A 22,080-nucleotide genomic window follows, 5' to 3' on the forward strand; every position below is an offset into this window, starting at 1 on the left:
TAGTTCTTGATGCTCGCGACAATAACAGCTAAGTAAATGCCTTCATTTCAAGGTTTTCAATTTAAGTGCCGTGGTGGATATGAATGACAATAACTGTTCAGTTTTGAAACAGTCGAATACTTTCGAAACCAACAGGAACACCTGTCGGGCTACGCCTTTAGAAATGCGGACTTCTTTATACCGAGATTTACCGTAACACTAGCGGCTTTGGTAAACGTAGTGTTAATTATTAAGGTCCATTATTGTGATCTAACCTGAGCACTGGGTTGAAACAATCAGAAACATACGAATAAAAACAAAGAACCCTAAAGAACTTCTAGAGCAACGATACAATTGCCCAGTATATGTGAATTAATAAATTTTGTTTACTTAGGTCATGATCTTTTTAGAGAATGAGTTTTTTCGCCGTTATTAAATTTAGGATATTTAGTTCTACGCAATTTTACAAATTAAAGTAGATAGAAGAATATCTTAATTTTTTTTCGATTTTTAAATTCGGTTTCTTGTTCTTCTCCTAGGACTGTATATTTCAAAAAGTTTGGACGTAATTTTTAATTTTTGATTAAAAGAGATTTGCTTAAGCAGAGATATTCAGAAATGACTGAAAGACTCGGCGTTTCAAAGTGATCATGACGCTATTATCAAGAAAAAATAAATACAAGAAAGCGAATATTTAAGTAATCTAGGGCTGAAAATTAACATACTGAACGTGCAAACTGACTCAAATTTTGCTAAAGGGTTTGTTTAGCAATCTAATCAGTACCTATGTTAATTTTCAGGAAATAGAACCAAAATTAACAGAGAGTACGTAACTACTTCTTTCTCCATTTAAAATTACCAATCCAATTCCTTGTAGAACAATCTTTTCCAACATACGTTGGAAACCAAAACGTGAAAAGGATAAAAACGCTTTCGTTCCTAGTTGAGATCGTCGTTTACTAAAAGGTTGCGTTAGCTGTTTCGTCAACTAGAGGTAAGAATGAGAGTTTGTTTTGAAAACTAAGCGAAAACAAAAGCGTTGATCAGTTCTGAGAAGGCATAACCATAATTAGTTGCTTAAAGTGATACCAAATTCAAGGGCACCCACCATGGTAATTTTACTGCATTTCTGCTTAAAAAGTACTCGAATTAAGATTCTCTGCTTTCGCTTGTACAAGAATTTAGTTGGCTTTTAGTGACTTTTTTCAAGAGGTTTTGATCCTGATGATGATTATAATGTTCACAGATCCTCTGCTCAGTGTTGTATGTTTTGCCTTGATCGAGTTCTTCGAGACCAGTAGAAAACGTATTAACTGCTCAAACGCAGAGAGGTGCAGTGGCCCTGGGAAAAGACAAAAACAGAGGGTTTCATTGTTTAAGCCAAAACACTCGAAGCAAAAATCTAAACATCTGTGGAGAGACTCTTTTTTCCTGGCAGACATTTTCAATTTTAAATCACGGTCTTACGTATGCGTAGCCATCAAAAAACCTTTTTTAAAATGCAGTGTACTTATATAGCATTTTTATTATTTTTAGTTTTCCAACAATAAAAATATATCTTGGTGGTTTTGCTTCTTGAAGTCATACTCATGATTGTGTACATGGCCGCGCGGAGATACGAAATCTCTCTTCGAGGGTTGAATATTTCATGAGTGAGCGCAGCAAACGAGTGGAATAAGTTTCAACATAGGAAGAGAAATTTCGTATCTCCAAGCGACCATGTAATTTTCTTTTTGTTATATTAAATCCCCACAATACATCAACATACTAGTAACAACGTTTATGACGATTTTCCGAAGATTTCCGACTAGTTTCCGAAGAAGCTCCAAAAGTTGTCCGAACTGAGGCCACAGGACGTTTCCCAACATTTCTGAAAATGTCCGAAGATTTTTGAACATAACCGAAGATTGCCGTAGTCGTCCGAGGGAGATCCGAAGATGTTTCGATCATACAGCAGCATTAAAGTACAGTTAAAGGTTCAAAAGTGATTTCAAAAATGATAACATCACTCAGTATACCTATAATTTTTAATTTTATATGATAAATTTTCTTCAGTCAACTTCAGTCAGTGATACAACTCAAAACGTCTCACGCATAAGTGGGATTTCTACGATTTTATTTTGTAGGAAATCCTGCAAGAAATATTTTGTTATTCTATACAAAGCTTAAAACTTATTCAGCAATCTCTACTTTTCAGCTGATTAATCTAATATCTTCGGTAATAAAGGTGATGACATTTATGTACAATGTGTAGTTCATTCCGCCGAGTCCCGCCAAGACGGTAAGATGAAGAAAAGTTTGCAACATCATTTCCCCATAATCGGCAACTTTAAGCCTGTATTAGCGGTTCATCCTTAGTGATCATCAAGGAGATGTCCTTACTACATTAGTTGAAATTGTCTAGACCAGCCTGGCCCCAACAGAGGACGGCTTTTATGTGTCCAACCGTCAAGCAAAAGGCATTTTGCAGGGCTGGTTCACGGACTCATTAAAGCGTTCATGTACGATTACTAAAAGATGTCCAGCAGTCCACAAAGCTAATGGTACCACATTTACGATCGCGACTAAAACATGCCTTTTCCATTGTCTTCGCCAAACAGCCATGACAGCCATATTCTGATAGCGAGTCTCGATCGCTAGAGAAACGCTGGTGAAAAACCACTCGATCACCAGTTGAACTGAAGTACAAAAGGCGAAAGACTGCAGCAGGTTTAAAAGGGAATCGTTTTGTAAGTAAATAAATTGATACAAGTACAAAAAGCCGTTAACAGACACTATAGCAGTTGATTCATACAGCATGCTCGTGATAGCGATATCAGCCATTAGTCTCTCACGGCGAGGAGTACGAAAACTTCCCCAAGGAGCTGATGTTCTTTTCCAAATCACATGACAAATGTGATCAATAACAACCATGGTGCTTCGTTCTACAACTTCCAAAGCTCCGTGAATTATTCCAAGAACTGCAATTGATTCCACACTGCCAAGATCCGCTTGTAAAACTCGAAATACAACCGCTGATTCAAAGTATAGCGGTGCTAACAATGCAAACAAATATTCCGGATGGGCAATGTTCCATAACCGCTGAACGCAAATCCGTGAGATTACCTTTACTATGACTCCAATGAGAGGAGCGAAGAGTGCGATTAACAGTTTGCCTTCCTCGTTTTGTTTCCTGTACGCCGGGTAAATGAAAAAGGATGCAGTCAAACCAATAAATAAATTAGAACATCCGGGTACTATCATTTTAAAGAAAAAAGTCACCTGCCGTTTTCTTGTCTCACGCATACTGAAGTGACTTGTTAGAAGATAGACTTGCCAGCCTAAACTGGCACAAAACAAAACATTGAGCGGAATCCTTTGTAGAGTCGAAATCTTTGAATGAGAAATTCCAAGGGCTTGTAGAGCCACACGATAAATTGAATCTAAACAGTAAACAAAACAACAAACTAAGAACAGTTTCCTTTTCAAACCTTTCAACTGATATGGACGGAAAACAAATAGAAAACATGCAAAGGGCCACAGGTAAAAGAATGCGCACGATATTATACGAGAAACTGATCTTATCCACTGTATTTGTACTGGAATTGACCTCTTTGGGTGAAATTCGCAGTTGAGTGCCGTTTTGTAAGAGATATAAGAAATCAACAGGTATACTGAGCCTGTAATGGCGGCAGTTAGTAGTGAAATCAAAGCTCCAATGTACATTGATTTACAAACTGTACGGAAAGCGGATGGTCTGAGTCGCTTCCAAGCCATTGCTCTATCTTCATTTTCCGGATCTTCCTGCGTTTCTTCGTCCTCCTCTGGAGAACACGCGTTTCTTACCCTTATTTCAAGACTGTTAGACGCTAGATAGTCCAAACTTGTGACTTCTCTGTCGCTGTACTCCTGGTAAATAAGCTCGTCAACAGGATAATAATACCATTCTCGACCTGTGCCAAAAGACTGTACCATGTATTCAGGTTCTTGTGGATTGTAGTGCTCTGTGACTCCTCGTGTAAAACTGACCACGATATGACCAAACACCTCTATCAGTGTACTGCTACTCATCTCATACGACAAAGGAAATCTTTTTGATCCCAATTGTACCCTGAGCTTGCTGTGTGAAGAATCCAACTGGTTGACTGAGTCTGTGAAATTCTTACTGCGTTAGTCACTTAGTTCTTGATGCTCGCGACAATATCAGCTAAGTAAATGCCTTCATTTCAAGGTTTTCAATTTAAGTGCCGTGGTGGATATGAATGATAATAAATGGTCAGTTTCGAAACAATCGATGACTTTCGAAACCAACAGGAACACCTGTCGGGCTACGCCTTTAGAAATGCGGACTTCTTTATACCGAGATTTACCGTAACACTGGCGGCTTTGGTAAACATAGCGTTAGTTGTTAAGGTCCATTATTGTGATCTAACCTGAACACTGGATTAAAACAATCAGAACCATACGAGAAAAAACAAAGAATCTTAAGGAACTTCTAGAGCAACGATACAATTGCCCAATATATGTGAATTAATAAATTTTGTTTACTTAGGTCATGATCTTTTTAGAGAATGATTTTTTTCGCCATTATTGAGTTTAGGATATTTAGTTCTACGCAATTGTACAAATTAAACCAGGTAGAAGAATATCTTATTATTTTTTTTTTCGATTTTTAAATTCGGTTTCTTGTTCCTCTCCTAGGACTGCATATTTTAAAAATTTTCGACAAAATTTTAAATTTTTGATCAAAAGAGATTTGCTTAAGCAGTGATATTCAAAAATGACTGAAAGACTCGGCGTTTCAAAGTGATCATGACGCCTTTATCAAGAAAAAGTAAATATAAGAAAGCGATTATTTTAGTAAGCTAGGGCTGAAAATTAACATACTCAATGTGCAAATTGGCTCAAATTTTGCGAAAATGTTTGCTTAGCAATCTATTCAGTATGTTAATTTTCAGGCAAACAGAACCAAAATTAACAGAGAGTACGTAACTACTTTTATTTTTTCCCATGAGGGCACGGTAACGAATCCTGCAAACTGATTAGTTTTTCAGTAGCGCGGTCCGGATTTTCCTATCTCTGACCACGGTCACGCTAACGGCGGGAAACAGCGCGGGTGAAATTGCCATGTTGGTTAATTTTCGTGAGTGAACTAGCAATAATCGTCACCCTTTGCTCTTTTTACACTTCCATCGATGATTAATCAAAGCAAGTTTATCTCTATTCACTTTAAAATGTCAAGGAAAGTCACTATAAGTAAATTGAATTGAGTATTTTTAAGTTGCGAGAGTTAGTTTGACTGTTTGTAGCTCGGCGTTGTAATAGCGCGCAATCCTGTGTTTCTCTCGCAGCGCAATTTTTAAGCAAAAAAAAAGGCAATTGCAGTCGATTTTAACTCTCTGATCGTTGCTGTATCTAAGAGAATTTCTGTGGAACACACCCAACGAATTTACGCGAAAACTGCTACTCAATTTATGGTAAAAAGACTGATTTCGAGTGTTTCGCAACGACTGATAGAAATTGCTTTTGTTGTACAACTTTGCAGAAATTTCACACCGGAAAAGCAGTTTTGGAGAACTTAACTGGTGAACTAGATGCAACTAACATAACGTAGCTGGAAATAAAGCTGTCCTTTAATATATCTTTCTTTGTCTCAGTACTTGAGTTACTCGTTCGTTCGCTCGTTAGATTTTTTGCGATGGTGTGTAGGCGGCACGTAAGCCAATTCAATGACAAAGTTGCGTGAACAAACCAACTTCTAAGCCAATTTACCGCAGGAAAAAAATAAAAATGTTATGTGCCGGCTTAGGGTCGGTCCGTATAGTGAAAAAACTGTGACCTCGGGCTTGAAAATCGGGCCGCATTTCCGCAAGACCTCGGTCACAGTTTTTCATTATACGGACCTCCCAGCCGGCAAGTAACATATATCTTTTTCCAGTTACAATTACCACCCCAATTCCTTGTGGGAAAAAAAAAATCGTTTTCATCATTCATTGCAAACCAAAACGTGAGACGAAAAAAAACGCTTTCGTTCCTGGTTGAGATCGTCGTTTACTAAAAGGTTGCGTTAGCTGTTTCGTCAACTGGTGGCAAGAATGAAACTTTGTTTTGAAAACTAAACGAAAACAAAAGCGTTAATCAGTTCTGAGAAGGCATAATACATAATTAGTTGCTTAAAGTCAAGTGATGCCTAATTTAAGGGCACCCACCATTGGTGATTTTATACAATAAATGTTCTTCAATAAACTTCAGTCAGTGATACAACTTAAGTGTCACGCATAAGTGTGCTTTCTGCGATTTTATTTTGTAGGAAACCCTGCAAGTAATATTTTCACGTTATTCTATGCAAAGCTTTAAACTTATTCAGCAGTCTCTACTTTTCAGCTGATTAACCTAACATCTTCAGTAATTGAGGTTAAATGACTTACGTACAATGTGTAGTTCATCCGCCGTGTCCTGCCAAGACGGTAAGATGAAGAAAAGTTCGCAACATCATTTCCCCTTAATCGGCAACTTTAAGCCTGTATTACCGGTTCATCCTTAGTGATCATCAAGGAGATGTCCTTACTACATTAGTTGAAATTGCCCAGACAAGCTTGGCCCCAACAGAGGACGGCGCGCTTTTTATGTGTCTAACTGTCAAGAAAAAGGGATTTTACAAGGCTGGTTCACGGACTCATTAAAGCGTTCATGTACGATTACTAAAAGGTGTCCAGCAGTCCACAAAACTAATGGTACCACATTTACGATCGCGACTAAAACATGTCTTTTCCACTGTCTTCGCCAAACAGCCATGACAGCCATATTCTGATAGCGAGTCTCGATCGCTAGAGAAACGCTAGTGAAAAACCACTCGATCACCAGTTGAACTGAAGTACAAAAGGCGAAAGACTGCAGCAGGTTTAAAAGGGAATCGTTTTGTAAGTAAATAAATTGATACAAGTACAAAAAGCCGTTAACAGACACTATAGCAGTTGATTCAAACAACATGCTCGTGATAGCGATATCAGCCATTAGTCTCTCACGGCGAGGAGTACGAAAACTTCCCCAAGGAGCTGATGTTCTTTTCCAAATCACATGGCAAATGTGATCAATAACAACCATAGTGCTTCGTTCTACGACTTCTAACGCTCCGTGAATTATTCCAAGAATGGCAATTGATTCTACACTGTCAAGATCCGCTTCTAACACTCGAAATACAACCGCTGATCCAAAATACAGCGGTGTCAACAAGGCATAGGAATATCCCGGATGGGTAATGTTCCATAACTGCTGAACGGAAATTCGCGAGATTGTTTTGACTATGACTCCAATGAGAGGAGCGAAGAGTGCAATTAACAGTTTGCCTTCCTCGTTTTGTTTCCTGTACGCCGGGTAAATAAAAAAGGATGCAGTGTAACCAATGAATACATGGGAACACCCAGGTAGTATCATTTTTAAGAAAAATGTCAGCTGCTGTTTCCTTGTCCGTCGTATACGGAAATGAATTGTTAGAAGATAGACTTGCCAGCCTACACTGGCAGAAAACAAAGCATTGAGTGGAATCTTTTGTAGAGAAGAAATCTTTGAATGAGAAATTCCTAGGGCTTGCAGGGCCACACGATAAATTGAATCTAAACAGTAAACAAAACAACAAACTAAGAACAGTTTCCTTTTCAAACCTTTCAACTGATATGCACGAAAAACAAATAGAAAACATGCAAAGGGCCACAAGTAAAGGAATGCGCAAGATATTATACTGGAAACTGATCTTATCCATTGTAATTGTTTTGGAATTGATCACTCGGGGTGAAATTCGCAGTTGAGTGCCGTTTTGTAAGAGATATAAGATATCAACAGGTATTCTGAGCCTATAATGGTGGCAGTTAGTAGTGAAATGAAAGCTCCAATGTACATTGAGTTACAAACTGTTCTGAGAGCGGATGGTCTGAGTCGCTTCCAAGCCATTGCTCTATCTTGCTGATCTTCCTGTGTTTCTTCGTTCTCCTCTGCTGAGCACGCGTTTAAAACCTTTATATCAAGATGGCTAGACGCTAGATAGTCTAAGCTTGTGGCTTCTCTGTCGCTGTACTCCTGGTAAATAAGCTCGCGAACAGGATGATAATACCATTCTCGACCTGTGCTTTGTAGAGGATCGTAGCCAAAAGACTCTGCCGTGTATTCAGGTTCTTGTGGATTGTAGTGTTGTTACTCCTCGTGTAAAACTGAACACGATGTGACCAAAAACTTCTATCAACGTATTGCTGCTCATTTTTCGTCGATAAACTGTGATATAAATAGAAAGATCTCCGTTTCCTTGCTTCAGGTTCAACTGTATGTGAGCTCTCGCAAATGTGTCATTTCATCTTATAGGCCACGTTCGATTTGTGGTCATATGTCAAATGCTGGTTCCGAGGCTTTCTCAATTCCCAAGAGAGACTTGAACATAAAGAAAACACCACCAAATATAGAAGTTTGTACTGAAAGCCTCGGAGCCATGTGAGAATATTGCTATATCGAACGCGGCCTATTCTGGTAGCCCGGCTTCCTGTTAATCTGAAGGCGTAACTTTAAGTTGATGATGGATGTTAATTGCAATTAGTCATATCGTTGAATTTAATTAACTTTCCCAAAAGAGGACATTTCAACTCTGTTTGAGAAACATTGATGTCACAAGGTCGTGTAATTTCTTCCTGTTGATCTTATCACGTTATTTGCCTGGGGCGAGGGGGCTTATTTCTCCGGAAATACCGAAATGTTTTCTATTCTTCCGATAGTACAGTTCCTGTAATGCAGAGATGAGTTATAGCACACTATTCCGATATAAAATAATAGCCTCTGAGTTCTTAAAGGGTCTTTTCTTATACAAAATAAGTAAACAACTTTTTCTCTGAACGTTTGCCTGATTAAAAATGTCTCCAATACGGTTACTTATGTATGGATCGATCAGACACAATTTTCAGATAATTGCACTGAAATCAGGATCAACAGTACCGACAAGCACTCTGTGCTCACGCTTTGTGTAAAACTGAATCGGCGACATGACTCAACAATTCAGTGGGTTATACCTTCACTGCTTTGTATTACTTTGTCAATAGACTGCGAGCAGGCTCTCCTTTCCCCGAAAATCCGTGGGAGAGAACGCAAACTGACAAGTTAGTACCCAAGCGTGACTGTAAGCGTGAAGTGCGCGCTATGTGGCGGCTCGCGGCATCGCCACTCGCCGCTCGCACGTCAAGCTCACAGTTACGCTCGCACGCTTACTTGTTTTGCGTTTTTCCCACGGATTTTCGAGGAAAAGAGAGACTTCTGGCAGTCTAATTTGTCAATGAACCAGTGCGTGAACGGTCAGCAACAGGTTTTTCACCCCCGGCGTTGCTCATGCCAAAACAGACTAAGCTTATTTTTGGAGAGGGAACTGAAGCTCTGCGATGACAGGAAAATGAAACAACTCTCCCTGCCATTCAAAAACACATTAATAAGGAAGTGAATTCCTTACAAACATTGATACCAACCAGAAAAGATGATTTTAATCATTTTAGTGAGACTTAAGTGATAATGTAAGCTCATTTTGCTTGTTACTAGTTTACAAGGTTCGTTTTGTGCGCACAAAAAAAGTCAATAAATGTACTTTTCCCGGCTTGAAGAGCCTAATGGTTTTCGGCAGTCCTTATAAGTTCAATTCCTGTTTTGAACACTTTATCTCCAGTGTTATTAATTCCAACGTATTGATCCAATTTGTTTTTGATACTATCTGTCTATCAACATTTTCACACAGAAAAAAAATAGTTACGCTTCATCTCTTTGAGGTCAGAAGTTAAGAGAGTGCGTTCCAGTCTGGTTTCAATCCAAATGATTAAGCCCCGGGCGGTTATGTAGCTGTGCTAATGGTTCAAAACTTAATTGTTGACTGAGATGTTTCGATCTTCCTGTAGTTGAACGAGTGCGAAACGGAAGGATTTTTTTTGCAGGAAATAACGAATAAACATCGATACAGTTGTTTCGAGAAAGGTTGTCCTCCAAAATCGTAAATGCCTACGCGACAATGCCGAAAGAAATTATTGGTAGTGTTAGCTCAGCAACGGTAATTGAAGTTCACGGTGTTTCAGCCTGAAAGAAAGAAAAACAATGAATACTTTTATTTGTAGTTACTCCTACACCGCGGTGAACTTCGATCAAGGAAGAGATAACTACCTTTACCCATAATGCCTTAGCATTGCCACGTACGCTGTTACACTTCTATAGGTAGACTGCGAGCAGTCCATTCTGTAGGCAGACCGTTCTCGGAATGGCTGTATATGTTTTTAATTAAAGAAATATTGATGACGGAAGAGAGAAGCTACCAAGGTCATAACACGTGAAACTGATAACTCTGTCACGTTTTCGAAACGTGCTCTCTTTAAAGATAATTTCCAGTCTGTACTGCGCAGTCTCAGCACCCTAATGTTTGTAAACATTCTAAATCTCACTCGATGGAATGTTTTGAAGCCTTTCAAATTCTTTTTCCAACAGCTTCATTGATTTTTACAGCTGCGAAGTTGTTTCAGCAAGTAATATGAGAAAGAACGAAGCATAAAGCTTCGACCGCTTCGCATCCATAATGGCGGTTGTTTTGAAACTTTGAATTTACTTCATGTAAGCAGTTGCGAAATGTTTACATTGTGTGATGTCTTACATGAAACGAAACAAAAAACGCAAATAAACTCTCGAGGGTGCACAGTGCAGACTGGAAATCATCTTTAATCTAATTTTCATCCCTGTCCTACTTTTCCAAAACGCATGCCGTAAATTTCAATTTCATGAACTAACAATTTTCGTACTCGATATCCCAGAAAAGCTGTTCTAAATATCCCTTATCCATTAATGATTTCCACAAATATCCGGTATACCCTAAGTGTTTTTTACCCTATATATCCGGTATTCCCTAAGTCTTTTTTTACCCTATATCTCCGGTATCCCCTAGGTTTTTTTTTACCCTATATATCCGGTATCTGGTAACTCACTAGCCCTGATGCGATCATATTTAGGGGTGGCGAATGGTAAATGCGAGACTTTGCGAGACGACGAGATTAGCGTTTTTCTTTGCGAGCCCGAGACATTTTGATTTCTTCAATTGCGAGACCGAGACTTCAAAGTGTTTTAAACGCGAACTCAAGACGTTCAGGTTCTAAGATACTGTGATGTCATTTAACTTTATAAAAAAATAAGCAAATCGGTACTTAACGACTTTCTAAGCCTTGAAAAAAATCGAGACTGCGAGACAGCTTTGTGAGAAAAATCGAGACTGCAAGACGCACATAACCGCTAAAAAACGAGACTGCGAGACCTGTGAAATTTGGTGAAAATTTTGCGAGACCATGGGTTTTTAAAGGACCATTCGCCACCCCTATATTTCACAAATGGGAAAAACAGGGTTAGGATCAGTCAGGAAACAACAAGTGATTGGTACGCTTCCCCGGGAGGATGTCTCCAGGGATCGGCCTTCGGGCCTCTTCTTTGGAATGTATTCCAAAACCATCTACACCTCTCCACTGATAAAACCAGGTTATTTATGTATGCGGATGATCACCAACTGTTTTCAGTGGCGAAGACAACTAACGAAGCGGAAAGCGGAAGGAAACAACATCTCTGAGTGGTACAACAACAACTTTTTACAAGGAAATTTTTCAAAGTATCAGGTGGTGAGTCTGGGCCCGAGGAACTGTCTAAGGATTTACATATTGTTATTAATGACACTGTAATTGATCAGAAACCAGAGATAACGCTCTTAGGGGTTACCTTAGACGATCAACTATCATTTTCGAGTCATGTAAGCAATGTTTGTGGAAAAGCCTCCTGTCAAACTGGTGTTCTTCTGAGATTACGTAACTTCATTCCGACATCAGCTAAATTACACATTGTCAAATTTGCTATACTACCTCATCTCACATACTGTCAGACTGTCTGGCATTTTTGTCGTTCTTCTGATGCCAGAAAACTAGAACGAATTCAGGAACGAGCACCACGAGCTGTTTATTGTGACAATAAATCGACGTATGAGGAACTCTTGCAAAGAGCGAAACTACCAACACTTCATACGCGGCAATTGCAAGCCATTGCAACCATAATGTATAAAGTCAAAAATGGTCTGGCGCCTCCTTACATTGCGGAATTATTTGTTATTACCAATTCTCAATATCACCTTAGAAATTCTGATTTCACCATACCCAGATTTCGGACTAGCTGGTGCCACGAGCTTCGTTGCTATCGTCAGCGGTATCATAGCTGATGTCACGAGCTTCGTTGCTGTCGTCAGCGTATCATAGCTGATGTCACGAGCTTCGTTGCTGTCGTCAGCGGTATCATAGCCGGTGTCACGAGCTTCGTTGCTGTCGTCAGCGGTATCATAGCTGGTGTCACGAGCTTCGTACATGTCGTCAGCGGTATCATAGCCGGTGTCACGAGCTTCGTTGCTGTCGTCAGCAGTATCATAGCTGATGTCACGAGCTTCCTTGTTATCGTCAGCGGTATCTTAGCTGATGTCACAAGCTTCGTTGCTATCGTCAGCGGTATCATAGCTGATGTCACGAACTTCGTCGATTTCGTCGGGGGTGTCATAGCTGATGTCACGAGCTTCGTCGATATCGTCAGCGGTATCATAGCTGATGTCACGAACTTCGTAGATGCCGTCAGCGGTATCATAACTGTTGTAGTCAGCTTGGTAGTTGTCAGTGTCGCTTATGGTGTGCGCTCCTTCATCCGGAGTTATCATTCCAAGCAGCAACCGTAAAAACATACATCAACTTTGCCATCTTCTCTCTGAATGGCGCATACATACAACAAAGAGAGAAGTGTTAAAAAATACAGCAAACTGATTTAAAACTTCGATGTTCAAACTTTGCTCGAACGAAAATCTATTGATGTGCTCTTGTCATTCGTTCGTGTTTGTAATTTCAAGGGAGATTTCACATAGGGCTAACCTCTAACCTCTAATCGACTCTAACTTCCTTTCAGGGTGCCTATTTCTTTTACTCTTGTTGTCGCTAGTCATCCGTTGTTGCTTTGTTTAATTTTATTCTTTCATCTCGTCACATCTATTCCTTTTGGATCCTGAAACCTTTATTCTTACTGTACACACTCTTCTGTAACAGACCTGGTGAAACCCATGCAAGCTGGTGGATTAATTTGCCCTCCCTGGTGGAATTGTGCCCTCTATGGCCCTCCTGATCAATTTGACTTCTCCCTTATATCGAATTTAGTCTCCCCGGCCCTGGTGTGGCGTTTTCTCCTGCAAGAGAAAGTCACGATTTTGGAATTCCGTTCTAGTTTCTTCTTTATACAAAAGCAAAGAGTTGTCAAATACTTGTGAAATGTTCGTGGCTAGTCTGACGCGGCGTTTCGTCTCGGCCAAGAGACTCTTCAGAGACCTTTAGAATTCAAAGGCAAACTCGTTGAGCATCACGCCCAAAGTCCCGTTCGCAAATTCTTGATGTTGACAGTCTGGCCCTCTATCGCAGAAGGATTCCCAAGCGTACGTTCACGAGTTAAATTTATACAAAAGCAAACAGTTGTCAAATACGGTTGGGAATCCTTCTGCGATAGAGGGCCAGACTGTCAACATCAAGAATTTGCGAACGGGACTTTGGGCGTGATGCTCAACGAGTTTGCCTTTGAATTCTAAAGGTCTCTGAAGAGTCTCTTGGCCGAGACGAAACGCCGCGTCAGACTAGCCACGAACATTTCACAAGTAGTTTCTTCTTTCATAAGGAAAACAAGCTAGCATTAAAATGACGTACAATTTACCGAACATTTTGGACAGACATTGTGGTCTCGAAACTAAATTATGTATATTGAGTTGCTTCAGTTGACGCACTTTTGAAAATTTAATGCAATAACTTAAAGTCTTTTGCCATCATCAACCCTAGCATCTTAAATACTGAGTCACAAAGTTTTGCATGTATATCAATATATGATTAAGTTATACATAACATTGAACTCCCTGGTACTGTCCTGGTGAAGAATTAAGGTAAGGTAAGGTAACTTTATTTTAAGTCGTAAACGTAGGGAGTGGCTGCCCAGATCCGAGTCAGGGGCTCATGACAAATTAAAACGCACAACTATTTACAATAACATTACTACTTACAATTACTATATTCGCTAAGATAAATCCACGATTTAAATAAAAAATATTCTTAAAAGCAGTTAGTCCTAATATTAAAAATTTGAGTTAGAAAATACAGTTTAGCATTGGGTCAACCTAGTGGATTTCTTTCTTGCCCTGGTAGAGATTTTGTTAAAAGCCCGGTGAACCACCACGTTTCAGAAGGTCTGTTACAGAGAGTGTATCCAAAGCTTCACGCAAATAATACAAACTCGACACGCGCCTTCTGCTCGTGGATATCTTGAAGAAGCTTCGTCACGGCTTCCGCACCTTAAAACGTTTAGGCCTGTTTAGCCGGCTAAATCTCTCAAGTTATTCGTTTGTAATCCATGTCAGTTTGTTCCTTTATGGCTTATTATTGTCTCCTTGGTGTTTCTATCTTGGTAACCCACTATTTTCAGGTTACTTCAATTTGAAGGTGATTTGTATGTGGCCAAAACAACCTAAAAAAACGTGACTGAGCCTTTTTAAAATGTCAGCAAGATCTTTTTTTCAAGTTAGCCTGGCCAGTGGAGGCCAGAAGGGTCAATAAACCTCTAGTCAAAAATAACATACTAACCTAATCAGTTAAATAAAGGAGATCGTTTTCCTTTTATAGAATCTGACACCGGATATAATTCAGTAATAAGCGAGATATGCTGATTAGAAATACATTGATAACAGCTCGTTTTCGGGAAAAAAAAAACTGAACAATGCTCGTACTAATTTTGTAAGACAACGTGGAAAGAACAAAGAAGAATAGCTGTATTATAAGATCAAATGCAACTCAATGGCGAGAAAATAGCAGTGATATTTGCTATTTAATTATAACTATAGATATATAATGGTAATTGAACTGAGTGGAGTGCAATTTGGTCTGAAATCATACACGTGATTTCAACATCGAACGAGCGCGTAGCGCGAGTTCGATTTGAAATCACAAGTATGATTTCAGACCAAAATTGCACGAAAGGAAGTTCAATTGCCACTTTATTAGATCCATTTTGAAATAGCTCAATTTTATCGCCTTAAATTTTAGATTTTTGTGTATTTGTTCCAGTAGCCGGTTTGTTGAAAATAGCGGAACCGGAAACGCCTTGACGTCTCATTTAGTATGCAAAACGATGTCATGTGACGAAAACTCATTCGAGCATGACAAATAATCTAAGCAGTTCTGAAGTCAGAAGGAAAATATATAGTCTACTTCATGCTGAAAAGTTCAGTTCTCGTCGCCTGAATCAGTGATGAAAGGCCTTCCTTTCTTCTGTGGTTGAGGCTGAGACTTTTCATTGTCTTTGGAGAAGGAATTTGAAGGTGCATCCCGTGTTATTCTGCGATGGATTTCTTTCGAGTTGTGAAACTCCCTCGAGTGAAGGATGCCCAGTGAATAGTACGTTTAAATACCGTTTAGTGGCATGATTTTAAGGGAGTTCAGCTCGTTATCATCTCCGTTTCTTTTTCTGACCTCGGCGTAGGACTCAATACTCAAGACCTTGTCAAGTTCTTGCGGCGCCATTTGTTTCAAGATATTTACAAGATGGCGCGACTGGCACCAGCTTCGCAAGACTTTCGTTCATTCACTGTTTTGTGGAGCAGCGGCGTCGACAAAACCTGGATCGGACCGGACCGGATCACGGATCGGATCACGAACCGGATCACGGATCGGATCACGGATCGGATCACGGATCGGATCACGGATCGGATCAAGGAAAAAAATTCAAAATTTTGTTGAGCAAATTGCACTAGAGTGACTACTGTGAGCAGAACGTTTTATTTAATTCAGGTGTGATATTCCTTTATTCTTTTATAATATCAAGCCAACTGGGAGCTGGTCACAGATGAATTTTTTTCAGGCTGTTGGGTTTTCCTTGCGATGATCAATCATGTCTTCATATCTTTCTCCGCAGTTCAGATAAATGATATTTCGTGTATTCACTGGCATCAAAGGTAAACTGTCATAAAACGAGTCAGTATAGTAATAATAGGACGAACGTATGAATAGAAACACAAAAACTAAAAACACTAAAAAATTAAACACCTGATGATTTCAAACAATTTTCGTTTTTGAGACAAGTCTTTACTTTTACAAGATGTGAGTTTGGAATACGATATTTCGCACTGAAATAAAACGAAACAAACCATTTGTATTTCAAGGAAATATAGCTGTTTTACAAAAAATTCTGGGAATAACATTGATAGTGTGAACGATAACGCAACCCGAGAATAAACAACATTTTAGGAGTTACGTCACGATGTTTAGAGTTATTTTTAGGGTCGTAAAGAGTTGCCTTTAAATAGAATAAAACCTTAAAATGATCGTGTTCTAGGATAGAAAACACTTAGGCAAGAACAAATCAAAACGGAATGAGGATCGTTAAGGATGGCAAAGATTAACGGGGATTGCAAATGACGAACTTGAAAAACTAGGCTAGTTTTTTCAAGATGTGCAAATCGTGACGTAGCTCCTTCAAAGCAAGTCATGTCCTTAAGCTTTCGTACGTAAGTTTTCTCATTAACTGTAACGCCAGCTGTAACGCTCACATCTGACACGAAAATGTAGCCGAGAATTAGCCACTGATAACAATTTCAAAAACGAGAATGGGAGGTTCACGCAAGCTTCGAGCCAACTAACGTTCAAATATACCTACATCTGCCTGTTCATTACAATTTAAATTCGTCGTAAATTAGGCGCTTATGTGGCTTTTTAAATGACCTCTTGTCATTCTCTGTAATTAACATGTCGTTGCGTCAAATTCGGGATTCTTATTTTCATTTAACATATTTTAGTTTTCCACTTTTATTTTTCATTTATCATTATCTTATAAACGGTTTGATTTTTGTTTTTGATTTTTTTTTTCTTTAAAACTTTGTTGTTTTTTTTTCTGTGATCCGATCCGTGATCCGATCCGTGATCCGATCCGTGATCCGACCCGTGATCCGATCCGTGATCCGATCCGTGATCCGATCCGTGATCCGATCCGGTCCGATCCCGGTTTTGTCGACGCCGGTGGAGCAGGGCGTATTTTGACTATGTTATTCCCAGCGACAGAGTTGAGCTCTTGTGTTGCTTCGTTTGAAACTACCGGAAACCTGGAAACATCTACCTTCTTGAGATGGCTCTGAATTTGTTGTTGTGTGGTTCTCGTTTGTTTATGTTTTACTGGACTCGGTTCACCATACGGATCATGAGCAGATGTTGATGAAAAAATATTCGTCAAAATGGACACTGAAAGCTGGAAACTTCCATTAAAGGAGAAGGTCACTCCAAAAACTGTGTATTTTTTTTTTCCCATCACCAATAAAAAGTTCATATTGAGTTGAGTTACTCACCATTGTTTTAGCTTCTGAAGTGGATGCGATCCCAATGAAAAAGAAGTGAAAAGTTCAACACTGGGAGCCGCCATTTTGAAAGGATCTTGAAGGCCAGGCCGCATATCCGTGACGTCATTCCGTCCGAGAGTGTGTTTGTTCTTTTGAGCTTTAGTATGGCTGCTCTTGAAGCCAGAACGTGCCAGTGATTCCGCGGGAGATAATAATCAAGTTGAATTGAATGATCGGTTGGAAAATGCTCTGTGGTGTACTTGGGAGAGATGTGCAACCATACCGACGCAAAGAGAATGTATTTGTTGCCGGTTAGTGTAAAACGCAGACCGCAGACTGCAGACCGGGGTAAAATGCAGACTGAGGGTAAAATAAAATATTAATAATAAAAAACGAGTCATAAGGATAAAATAAAGAGTGTTCGTACAAAATGAAGTTGAATTCTGTACACGTCGTGTTTTGGCATCTCTTCTATCAAAATGGTCATACTAACGATTATTTGAGAACGCCGAAATGTTATTAATTCTCGTGTTTGGATAGCCGACTGTCACCTTTCAGCGAATACCAATTCACAAACCTTTTGATATATTAAAGTCGTGTACAAAGATTGAAAGTAATTCACAAACTAGGCTCTATACCTACAAGTTTAGCTTGCCCTGTTGTTGTGATGTCATGCTTTGCTTGTCTTGTGTTCCGAACAATTTCAAGGACATTTGAAGCAGCTAAGACACGCGGTTGTTTGAACGTTATTAAGACTTTGTCGATGAAAACAGGATAAAGGAAATGCGCTGCAAGAGTTGGTCGGTCCCAGAGCTAATCACGTAAACAAAATTCAAAATGGCCGACACGTAAACAAAGGTAAGATGCATAGAATTACGATTAGTTCGGGCCCTTGTGGGAAACTGGGGGAGTTCAAGAACTCGAGGTTGATAATATAATGTTTGACTAAGGCTAGGAAACGCCTTTTGGTTTGAGTTTTCGGGATTTTGGAAAAAAAAATTACGGGTACGCGTACGAACACTTCTAAGTCTTCATTTGATCCAGATTTGATCCTCGTGTTTTTTTTATTATTAATATTTTATTTTACCCTCAGTCTGCATTTTACCCCCGGTCTGCAGTCTGCAGTCTGCATTTTACCCTCAGTCTGCATTTTACCCCCGGTCTGCAGTCTGCAGCGTAGTAAGTCACCAAGATGGAAAGTACATTTTGCAGTACAATTGCAGTGGACGCAGTTAGTGGGAGAGGAGGTTTATTTGTAATTGTAAATTGCTCTCAGAATTGAACTGGTGGCTTAAATAAATCCCCAGTTCAGTGCTTTTGATCTGATTTGTCTTCATTTTTATGTTACTGGCGGTTCAATGCGGAGGGTGTTCTGGTATCACAGAAACGGATGAGTTTTCAATGGTGTAATTAAATCGGGCAGATGCTTTCCACCTCACAAGTCTGTGTTTTTACTTATAAGATTTGGATACTTTTTGCTCGTGCTCGTACGTGTTTGCCTAGGTTTCTCTACACTTATGGACTACGTGGACTCTTGTTAAATACGCAGTGACTTTACATGTAAGATGCGAAGTGAAATCGACGTCTTTGACGTGAAATGTGAAATTGACGACATTCGTTATCAGTACCTAAGAGTTTTTTTTTTGTGAGAATTGTAATTTGTATTGCTGGAAAGCTAAGCATATGTAATAAATTTTGGATAGAAGCAAAAAGTATATACAATTTTTACATGCGTAAACCAGCGGAAGGAAAATTGACTCTGCAAGTGTGTTTTTCGTATCGCATGTTTCGTGTTTACTGGCATCGTTACTTGACAAAGCATGCAGTTAGATTACGGCTTCATTTTTTACCGTAGCACTGCTTTCATTGGCAACTGTAATTCCCAAAAATAATGTGAATGAAAAAAAAAAAAAAAAACGTCCTTAATTACTGATGAATTGTGTTCATAAAATTGAAAACAAATTGCAACACATTTCAGACAAAATATTATTTACATGCGGATATGGGATTTCGCTAAAGCAGGACTTGTTATCGGTAATTGTCGATATTTTGATAGGACTGATGTACAATTAACTACTCCTTCCGGTGTATTTCAAATCAAATTAGACAGCATTTAAAATTTGCAAGTATTTCAATTCATCCCTGGCTGTCAAGGTCGATTATTAAACACGCTCTGAGTTTTCGGCTCACACAAAAGATTTATAATTGAAAAAATGCTTTTTCGATAAAAGAAAACCGAAGCGGGTTAGTCTGACATGTAATTTTAAAGAAATCTGCAGGGCATTTGAAGTTCGCACGGTACCCTAAGAAATTTAATAAATTCACCCCAAAAAATGCGTGCAGTCGCTATGCATCAATGAACACGAAAACACGAAAAACCTTGCGCCAGTCTACGAAAAATAATGAATCAAAGCTTGCAACATGGAAGCTTTTTTATGAATACTGGTAAGACTGGTAAATGAAGAATAGAATTTCATTCAGCCATTTTCCCTGTTATTATAGAAAAAAAAGCGGCAAACTCATATATACATGCAAAACCCGTGATTCATGCCGTTTTAGCGTCTTTTCGTGAAAATATGTTAAGCCTGAAGGGTTGAAAATTTTTGGCGACTAAAATACTTGTGCTGGTGACTAAACCTGAAAACTTAGGGGCCAGTTGGCCCCAAGGTTTTTTCTTGAAATTCGAGATCGGCCCCCCCGTCAAGCGAGGAGCTTCAATTTCTTGCGCAGAAATAATATTTACCAAATCAAGTCAACGACAGTTCTGGCGGGCAAAAATATTTTTAAAAAAATGAAAAGTATAACTGATAGCTACCTCTTTTCGTTCCTTGCGATCCGCTGTTCGCTTGCAATGCGTGCCTTTACAAGGGCGTTCCGTTGAAAAATTGTCGAAAGGCATTTTTCAGTGACCTACTTCTTGTGTTTCCACCTACAAGCTCAAAGCGGCATTCAGTTTTGAAACAGTTGTCTGTGAAATGCTCGTTGCACACATACACATTTTTGAGTTTTTTTGGCATGAATCTCTCATCCCGACGTAGCTGTTCGAACCACTTCTTTGGCAATTTTTTGTTCTTTGCGGGCAAATTAAGGAAAGCCACTCCTCTTTCCCTAACCTTTTCGGTTCGGGTTTACAGCCCGGGGCCCAACATTTTAGCTCACAACTGAATAAACGAATTTAGAACAGAAAAGGAGAGCTTTAGCCTTTGAGCTTCGCGCCCATTCGGACTGAATGACGTCACGGATATGCGGCCTGGCCTTCAAGATCCTTTCAAAATGGCGGCTCCCAGTGTCGAACTTTTCACTTCTTTTTCATTGGGATCGCATCCACTTCAGACGCTAAAACAACGGTGAGTAACTCAACTCAATGTGAACTTTTCATTGGTGATGGAAAAAAATACTCAGTTTTTGGAGTGACCTTTTCCTTTAAAGTAGGTCTTCAGCCTGAAGGAGCTCGTAATTGTCATTCAGAAACTGTAATTAATTAAATTCGTCAATTTTCTGGGAAAAAAAAAAAACAATAACAAAGTTTTGGCAATAGTACTTGCAAAATTCTCCACACAATGGCTTTTTGCCTTTCATTTTCCTGAAATTTTATTGATTACTTTAATCTAACCTTGAAATCTCATTGGCTGTTTTGTTTTATTGTCCCATTCTCATTGGCTGAGAAAAAGATGCGATTTAGAGCCAAAAATAGTGCGATTCTTGAATAAATCGCACCACTGAGAGCCAATCAGATTGCAAGGAAAACCAATGATTTCAAAATGGATTTAATAAATACTGATATCATGTTGATATGAAATAAATTCACAAAAGCTTGTCTTCCGATAGCTGAATACGAAGTAAGCAATGACCTTATTGATTTTGCAAGACAAATCACGGAAAGATTTCCGTATAACCCCCTACATTAAGTATGCATACAGCTCTTTGTTTAACTAAACAATAACCGAAACAATAGAGCTCAGTTGAGAAAAAATGAAAAAGATAAACTACAAAACGTTATGATAGTTTAAACTGAGTTGCCAGAGCAGTTCTTACTCTTGTCAGCAAATTGTTCGACCAATGCAAAACCTCGACCAGGCTTGACATCTGAGCGGTTCTTGAAAGAGAATCCACAGGAGAGACTTGGAAAATGTTTCATCTACCGTTTATATTCTTTACTTAGGTGGTTTGATCGGATTTTTGAGTAACGATTCTGTTCAACGGCTTCAACTTCGAACGACTAGAACACTACCATTATCAACTCAACAGAAAATCGAACATTACTTGTGTGCTGGAGAAAGATGAAAGTTTCAAATGAGGTACGTTTCACCAAAATCTGAGCTACCATGGCAACGTTATTACGCATGCCGCATTTAACATGATACCGAAAAACTTATTATCGTGGGATAGTTCTGGAAATGTGACTTCGGGATTTACTACCTGATATAGTTGTCTCGACGATGGCAAAATTTTACAAAAAATGTATGAGAGTGTTTCCGAGAAAATGCGGGTGAATTTTCAACGTGTCGAAACACAACGAAAACAGAGCTGTTTTTTTAATTTATTTTTTATTTTCTGTTTAAAAACATTACTGCAAACTATATCCTCAAGACTTGACTAAGGCCCGGTTCATACGTCGCATTTCTGCCGTGTCGAATTCAATTCAATTAAGTGCGGCAGAAATGCGACTGTCGATTCATACGTCGCACTTGTGTCGAATTTAA

At 39.1% G+C, this 22,080-nt stretch overlaps 1 protein-coding gene and 1 pseudogene across 1 annotated transcript; both read right to left on the bottom strand.

Annotated features, from left to right (window-relative positions):
- Positions 1–2,407: 2,407 nt before the first annotated feature.
- On the bottom strand, positions 2,408–4,032 carry LOC145490090 (uncharacterized). Its single transcript, XM_081469196.1, has one exon. It carries the CDS (start codon positions 4,027–4,029, stop codon positions 2,428–2,430), a length of 1,602 nt encoding a protein of 533 aa, XP_081325322.1. The 5' UTR covers positions 4,030–4,032; the 3' UTR covers positions 2,408–2,427.
- Positions 4,033–6,410: 2,378 nt separating this feature from the next.
- Positions 6,411–8,659, bottom strand: LOC145489826 (uncharacterized; annotated as a pseudogene).
- Positions 8,660–22,080: the final 13,421 nt, after the last annotated feature.

This window comes from Orbicella franksi, chromosome 6 (assembly GCF_964199315.1).
Source record: "Orbicella franksi chromosome 6, jaOrbFran1.1, whole genome shotgun sequence".
Taxonomy (NCBI): Eukaryota; Metazoa; Cnidaria; class Anthozoa; order Scleractinia; family Merulinidae; genus Orbicella; species Orbicella franksi.